This window comes from Atta cephalotes (genome assembly GCF_000143395.1).
Source record: "Atta cephalotes unplaced genomic scaffold scaffold00036, whole genome shotgun sequence".
In the NCBI taxonomy this organism is placed as follows: domain Eukaryota; kingdom Metazoa; phylum Arthropoda; class Insecta; order Hymenoptera; family Formicidae; genus Atta; species Atta cephalotes.
This window is the reverse complement of record NW_012130100.1, coordinates 1,583,685-1,592,504: the sequence shown is the minus strand read 5'-3', so window position 1 is coordinate 1,592,504 and position 8,820 is coordinate 1,583,685. Positions and strand designations below refer to the sequence as shown.

Below are 8,820 nucleotides of genomic sequence, written 5' to 3'. Positions count from 1 at the left end.
ATATATATATATATATATATACATATAAGATAATATATAACTTTATGATAAAATGCTGATAAAAATAAGTTATGTTTAATTCTTTTGGATTTTATCTATTTTTTTTTTTAAATAACAAGTAATTCGTTAATATATTAATTAGCAAGCATTCAAAGTTTCGTGCCGTTTCGTATTATGGATAACTGTGAAAGGATGTCATAACCTTCCTATATACAACTTTAGTTTTACCGAAAAACATCTACAACATCACCCTTTTTTTAGGGTGAGAAAAATCTTCTAACTCCTTTCAAGGGACGATGATCTCCGAAGGGGATCATCCCACCATAAAGGAGAAGATACTCCCGAGATCGATCTAATCCGGAGATAATGTAGGATTCGATGCTACCCTCACAGAGGGATGTCGAGGACACTGCATATCTTATTAAAAACCTCCTATATGCAATTGGACAGTTTTAAAAAGGGGAGATTGGGAATCGTAGTCAGCATGCTGCCATTTCCCTCCTCCTCCCCTTTCCAACTGTGGCGCATACAAGCACTAATTCCAATGTCATTTTAATCCTCGTAGCTGAGGATTCAAGGGACCAGCTCATTCCAAGGCAATAGAGTACTGGAAGGGATGTTTTCCCACTCCTCTATGAGCGCAATTGAGGACAGTGTCCCTCCCTACCCTCATTAGGGGGAGGGGGAGGCGACCGTTGCTCTGCTGTTCGTTTTGTTGATTAGGGGAGAAAAACGTCTCTCTCCCCCCCCGCCTTTCCTCCTCCGCGCTGTCCTTCCACTTCGTTACGACGAAACAAAAACAGAACATCGCTTTTCAACTGTCCTTCGGATGATCGAGAGATACAAGTCTGACCCGATTCCCGAAATCAAAACCCGGCGCTCCACATCCCAAGTCGGACAGGACAATAAAAGTGTAAAGCCGAAGTTCGCAGAATGGTGACACCTCAGTGCCACCTCCTTTATTCGGTGCAACTATTCTCTAAAACAGCCGTGGTTGGAGAGCATCTGCACCAAGCGAAAGGACAACTCGTCTCTGCCTCTACTTAACTGTTGTGTTAAGAGGAGTTGGATATTCTCGACAGTCACACGGCCGAGGAAGTCCGAGTGCAGAAGATGTTTCTCCCATTCCTGGATGATTTTTTTCCCTCTCTTGTTCTCTAATTATGTCATCCGTCCTCGTGTTGGGATGAAGATATCGCCTCCTGTCATGAATCTCCTTGATGCACCAGAAGACACCAGTGTGCTCTTTGATGATGAGCTTCGCCGAGGGGAATTCCAGCGAGAGCGGTAATTCCATCGCCGCGTACGACATAGTGCGATAGGACGATCCACGCAGCAATTCTACGCTGCGCGGAGTATATTAGGCACTTAATATGCCTCCTATAATTTGTGGAGGAGGCACAGTTAAGACCCAGGTTTCCGCCCGAGTCTCAATCCCCACGCCCCGCGGTCGAGACTATCCCCTGAGTGACCATGGTGCTCATACTCTCAACTGTCTTAACGGTCTTTGTGATCTAGACTTTTTGAGACCCCTCTCTCTGAGATGGCGAAGATGAAAGGGCTTGACTTTACCCTATCCCACTCTCGTGCCACCGTTATCGCCGGTCTTGGCGGGGCAGCAACTGCTCGGATGTTGGTACGCTGAGTTCTCCGAACTAATCGCGGTGATGTTTTCGTCGCTGCTGGTCTGATGGAAAACCACTGTCCCTATTCCCATGGGATCTAGTCTTGTGCCTTGCTCTTTTGGCCTCCTCTTTCTGCAGCATAACGTGCTCATAGAAGAAGCCTATTTTTCATGTTTCTTCGTTGCCCACCATTTTCTTGACTAAGCGTGCAGTGAATGATCCGGTCCTAGTACTGCGATCAAGGCCCTGCGCTCTTCTGCCCACGCAAGTCACTCCTCCAACGTGTATTGCGCGGAGCCCGATTGGCTGCGCAGTAGTGACACCGTGCAATGTGCTCTTTTCCTATACAATACAGGTATTCACCACGCCCGGTGAATATCTATGTCATCCTGTACGACTCCCCCCCTCCTCCCCCAAGACCTGCCTATCCACTCCTTTAGGCAGGGGCGGACGGCCTGAATTATTTGGGTGTTAGGACACCTTAATGCTTTTATCCTTATGGAAATGTATTTTATTTCTCTTATTCTTATTAAGAAGTTTAGAAAATTGGACAAATTTTGTGATACAAAATCAAATCGTCATGACACTTGACACAGAGATAAAATAAAACAAAGTATGAAGAAATCTAATCAAAATCAAATGACTAAATGGACCTTGATCAAAAAATGGATCTGATGACAGCAGTGTTTGCTGATGGATCGTATGACAGCAGTGTTTGTCATTCAATTCCATTTTAACGATTGAACAACATTGATCGCAAGCATTATTTATCCTTGTTAAACATTTCATAAACAAAGATGAAGTGATTCTATGAGCGTCAAGTGGAACATACTCTAAGTCAGATATTTGCTGAAGTGGTATAGCTGAAGTGGTATATTATTTCAGCTGGCGCATGTTCTACTTAATTCATAAACAAAAAATACGTGGTATTATTTATCAGTTTCCCATTGTCTTACACTATAAAACTTTTTCTCAGAATTCGTAAATTGATTATTTCGAAGTTCTCATTGTTTTCATATTTATTAGTATATAAAATCCATCGTGTCTAACTATACTGATTGCAGGAAAAAATCTGTAATGTGTTCAGAAATCCTAAAAGGACGAATAGTCTCGACAATCATTTCATGTTATTAGGTGTACAACTTTGCTTCCGCCGTTTTCCTATAGATGGCTTTAGCGGTAAATGATGGTCGAAATAAATAGATCATAGACGTCATACAATAAACTTGGGCATCTGTCAACATAACCCCATAGAAACATTAGTCGATTTGTGTCTGCATCATAAAGTTATTCTCGATTGAAAATATCAGTTTACGAGCCAAATTCTCGTCATTTGCGGGAGGTTTTAATTTTTTGCTTCAATATGAAGAAATCTGCGACTGAGGCTCATCGAATGCTCTCAAATACTTATGATGAGGCCGCTATTAGTGAAAGAACGTGTCGTGAGTGGTTTCAATGCTTCAAGAACGGTGATTTTGACGTCGAAGACCGGCATAGCGATGGAAGAGAGAAGGTTTTCGAAGATGGAGAATTGGAGGCATTACTTGAGCAAGACTCGTGTCAAAATCAAGAAGAATTGGCACGATCATTGGGAGTGACTCAACAAGCCATTTCAAAACGCCTCAAAGCCATGGGAATGATTCAGAAGCAAAGAAATTGGGTGCCGTACGAATTGAAGCCGAGAGATGTTGAACGGCGTTTGTTTGCTTGTGAACAGCTGCTTGAAAGGCAAAGACGGAAGGGATTTCTGCATCGCATTGTGACTGGGAACGAAAAATGGGTTCATTACGATAATCCAAGCGCAGAAAATCATGGGGAGTTCATCAGCCATGCTTCCACGTCAACGACCAAACCGAATATTCATGGCTCCAAGGTCATGCTCTGTATTTGGTGGGACCAGCTCGGCGTAGTGTATTATGAACTGTTAAAACCGACTGAAACAATCACAGGCGATCGGTATCGAACGCAATTGATGCGTTTGAGCCGAGCATTGAAAGACAAACGGCCGCAATACAACGAGAAACACGATAAAGTGATTTTGCAGCATGACAATGCTTGACCCCATGTTGCGAAAGTGGTCAAGACATACGTGGATACATTGAAATGGGAAGTCCTACCCCACCCGCCGTATTCTCCAGACGTTTCTCCCTCTGACTATCACTTGTTTCGATCAATGGCACACGGCCTGGCTGACCAGCACTTCCGGTCTTATGAAGAAGTAAAAAATTGGATCGATTCGTGGATAGCTTCAAAAGATGACCAGTTTTTTCGACGCGAGATTCGTACGCTACCCGAAAGATGGGAGAAAGTAGTGGCCAGCGATGGACAATACTTTGAATCATAAATGTATAACCAGTTTTTTACAATAAAGCCTCGAATTTCGGAAAAAAAACGGCAGAAGCAAAGTTGTACACCTAATACAAGAATGCCGATCGCTATAAACTTAACAAAGTTTGCGTATTGCCATCGCATGAATTACCAGATCAGTTTTTTGATGAATCACATTTCTGTTTTTTTGAACAGAATCCACTTATTTAGCTATTCGATTTTGGTTAGACTTCTTCATATTTTATCATATTACGTCAAGTTTATGTTTTATGATAATTAAAGTTGTACCACAAAATTTCTTCAATTTTATCCATTATGATAGAAATACAAAGATATTCTCTTGTGCATCCTAAGTATACCCAGCTAATGAATTACAGTTTGACTGCCGTCATCACTAAGCGACAAATTTGAATTGTTTAACAACATTAGCATAATAACATTAATGAATTATGCGCAATTTAATATTAAAATTATAGAAAAGTGCATATCTTGAAATGTAAGTTAATTTTTGTTGTTATTTACAAATTGATAATAAGAAATTTTAAATTTTGATTTATATTAAAAAAATATTAAAAGACAAAATTTTTAACACTAAGTGACATTTTAGTCGATCAGTATTTTAAAGAATTTTCATGTATTGAATATGTAAAAAATAAAACGCTTTGCACATACAATTGTATATAATGTATTGTATTAATGTATTGTAGTAATTTATTAAGTATAAAAATTATCGGGAAAACAGTTTTATATTTGATAATGAAGAAAAATTTTGAGGAATTTTGAGAGAAAGGTTATGTACAATACAAATAAAAAACATGGAACACTATCAAGTATCAGGTTCATTATATCAACTTTATATCAACATTATATCAACATTATATCAACGTACTCATTATCAAATATCCACATGATATTACAATAATATCAAGCAGTCAGACCGATGTCTCATAGAGCGGAAATTGGCAACGAAACTCGTGGATCAACAGGAATCGCAATCATTCCACTATTTTCACTATAATTTCACTGTTACAATTTGCGGAATAAACAAAAGTTGCTAATAACCTTAATTTATACTGTCGATGTATATTACAGCCATTGTCCATATAATGAGATTGGTTATTATTTTTTATCTTTTTCATTAATATGGACACAGAATTGATAAATAGCAAAATATTAATGATTCGATGACTACATATGAATGTAGATATTAATCAACAGCCTACGATTCCGTTTATTTTTTTCTTTTATGTCCTATTGAGCGGTAAACGCGGCAGCGGAATCAAGTTTTAGCCAATCATGAGATAGTTTTACAATTATGTTAAAAATATTTTATTGTTAGAGAAGTCCTAATATTTACCGATTTGTTATATACATTATTATATTTACATTGAAATATTATTTTTATTATTACAAGTAAATAACATAAAAAGTATGATTTTATATTATTCCGCGCGTTTCGCTTCTGCTTATTTCGCTCTATGGAACATAAAGGATTTAAGGAAAGCGTAAGAAAAAAAACGGAATGACTGTGATTTGTCATGTCGATTTTACAATATAAGTAATATATATTATATTATTAGAGTTAAGTAAAAAAAGTTAAAAAGTATCACATGAGTTTTATTTTTTAGAATTTAACTCAATGCCAATAATTGATATCAAATCTTTTATAGGAATGCTGCGTAAAATTTTGTAGAATTTAACTTAGCGCTAATTGTTGATATCAAATCTTTTATACAAGTGATACATATCATTGGAATTAAGTAAATGAAGAAGACAGTATCACTTGAGTTTTACTTTTTAATTTGATAAAACTTCATTTGGTTGATAAAGACAGTAGCACACACATTTGAATTTTAATTTTTTAATTTTAATCTGATACAATATAATAGTTTTATCAAGAGATAATAATTTTTGACAGAGAATTAAAGCTGCCATTATTAAGTTAAAATAGAAAGACGTTCAATGAGAATATTTTTGTAAAAGAATTTTAAAGCAATAATACTACTTGAGTTGGAATAGTAAAAAGATATATAACGTATTATTTAGGTTCTATTAGCGAAGCATGTATTAATTTGCGCACTAATTACCGTAGTAGTTTTATAAGATATTTTATTTTTTGTTTAATTTATCTCGAAATCTAATTTATAAATTCTTATTTTATATCTTTGTTATATATTTGTTTATTGAGCTAATATATAATATAACATTTGTTGTGCAGGAACTTTTACTACTACATCAACTACTACAACGAAGTTACATCGTAAAATGGAAATCCAGACCTTAGACAAATCGAAATCTTATGATGATGGTAAGATTCAGTTTATTCTTAGATGATCAATTTATCACTACACAATAAAAAATTTGGTATTATTTTAACACAATTTACGTGTCCCAAACGATCCACCCAAATCTTTATATTAATTTAACGTAAGATAAAAGTAAAGATAGGCCGATTTTAACTCATTAGTGCGTATACGTATATGCGATGTGTGTGTGTGTGTGTGTGTATGTGTGTGTGTGTATGTGTGTGTGTATGTGTCGGGTTAGGGAGGGAGAAGTGTATATAGACGTTGAGGAGAGGAAACGTGTCACAGGGATTCGTATTAGAAAGGGAAGGAGATTCGTTCTTTCTTTCTCTCACCCAGTGCGTTCTCTCTTTAACCTGTTATCCTTTCTCTTTCATCTATTGCAGGATTTTTAACAATGTCTTTTAATAATACAATATAATGTTACATCCACAGTCTTTTTTTCCATGTTAGCATTTTCTTCCATGTTAGAATTTTCGTCATCACTATAAAAGTTATTAAATATCGGTAGATCATCTATTTCTAACATAGGAGGTTACAATAGCGACGAGCCGAATAATATTCGTTTTTGAGACTAATAATTCACTCGGGACGAAGTTGTTGGATTTATTTTAATATTTAATTTTAATATTTAAATCAAGTGTCGAATTGAAGAACTTTATCCCGAAGAACAGGAGAAATAAATAGATTAACAATTACAAACTGGAATAGTTGTCTGTAATAAATGACACATGTGGCTCTAAGTTGAATTCGGCAAATAGTCGATGACAAAAGTTGTTTAGACACATTTCCATTTCACAACCGATACTTTCAATCCTAATCCTAGATTACACCAGTAATATACGTGAGACGCAGCACTACTAACTCGCGAATATAAAGAAAGTCCTTTGCGAACAGACTGGCAGTCAAACTCTATTTCCGACACGAAACTCTGCCTGTTCGCGACTATACAGTAAAAGTTATCTAATCAACCGATCACACTCTGCCGGTCCGCAACCAGATCATTTAACTGATTCTAGTGGTGAGTCGCGATCAGTTAACTCAAGCGATCTTATTCGCGATCCTATTACTGTCAAGTAACTCTACTGAAGCCTCCAAATCGCTAGATCCCCTTGGAGTCTTATAGTCACAGAGATCAGATCTTCGACAATCATTTTCTAAAGCCAAAACCTGCTGAGTAGTAGTAAATCCCCCCTTAATTTATATACCTATATATTCACCGCGAAACGAATTCCTCATTCATCCCGATGATTCATTTGAATCTTTAAATAACCGATTTCCACATGCAACACAACCTCTCCCATCAGATGTTTACATAGTCCGATTATTTTGACCCACAAGAAATTCGAAATGCCATAACTGGCCAGCCACCTCTTGTTCACATTCTAGTTCTCCTTCCGCGTACTCCTTCACCAGTTCCATATTTCGTTCCCGTAAATTTCTTTCATAATTTCTTCCTCCCTTCCTCCGTTGTAATTCATAAAATTAATTGATCCTGTATTGCCTCTCCCTTCACACACATACACATATACGCAGACTCACGCTCGCCCATGATTTAACTTGCAAAAACATGTATACTAGTCTTTTATGTAATTAATTAGTAATTCTGCGATTAATGATCTAAGTTATCGCGTTTCGCAATGTACAACACCTCATAGCAATTAGTTATAAAAATAAATACTATAATAAAATGAATTAAAAATAAAAATTATTCAAGAATATTAGCTTACTCTTACAACATGTTAAAATAACAGTTACCAATGCAGATGTAACCGATAACATAAAATTCTTGTTAAAAGACTAGCTTTTTCTTATATCTTAGTCGCAAACATAGATACATTTACTTTTAAAATATTATATATAATACTAAGAAATTTTTGAGTTAATAATAAACTAGAATATTTTTAATATGACGTATCTCAATTTCCATTTATTCTAGAATCGTAAAACCTCGTATCGACTCCCAACCCTCGTTAGAGATCGCATATGGTTCCGAGTTATAAGGATTAAGTTCCTTGACTCGAACCGTTCGCATTGCTCATTAGAAACAGGTATTATAGTTTAGGACATTCCAGAGCTATAAAACAGTGCTCACAAAGATTTGTACATTTCGGGCCGATTTCGGCGCACTATCCCCATTATCGCTTGAGGCTCGGCAGCCGTCAGGTGCTCACGTGATGCTCTGATTCAGGAGCATCTCTGTAGTTTAAACGTGGGGAGATTGTACCTTACTTTATTAAAGAATATTTTTCTTGCAAAATAATTTTTGCTTTCTTAAAATCAAATACTAAATTTTCCAAAACATTTTGTCTTGCCTATTAGAAACTATTCAATAATTGTTATAAATTTACATTGAAAAGTTTCTAGAATAACTAGCATATTTTGTCATAATAATTCTTGCTTATCAGAAATCATTCAATAATTGTTATTTATACCGAGAAGTTTCTATAATACATTGAGAAGTTTCTATATTTACACCAAGAAGTTNTATATNCTNTNNTNTNTNTNTNTNTATATATTATATATATATATATATATATATATATATATATATATATATA

At 35.9% G+C, this 8,820-nt stretch overlaps 1 protein-coding gene across 1 annotated transcript in view; it reads left to right on the top strand.

The window, feature by feature from the left end:
• The window catches only part of LOC105621708, a gene marked incomplete at its 5' end in the record, with an annotated part of 85,146 nt that overhangs the window by 51,416 nt on the left and 24,910 nt on the right, over positions 1 to 8,820 (top strand). Inside the window, one exon of the mRNA XM_012203169.1 lies at positions 6,172 to 6,261. Within this exon, the coding sequence (XP_012058559.1) occupies positions 6,172 to 6,261 (90 nt within the window). The remainder of the gene's footprint in view (positions 1 to 6,171; positions 6,262 to 8,820) is intronic.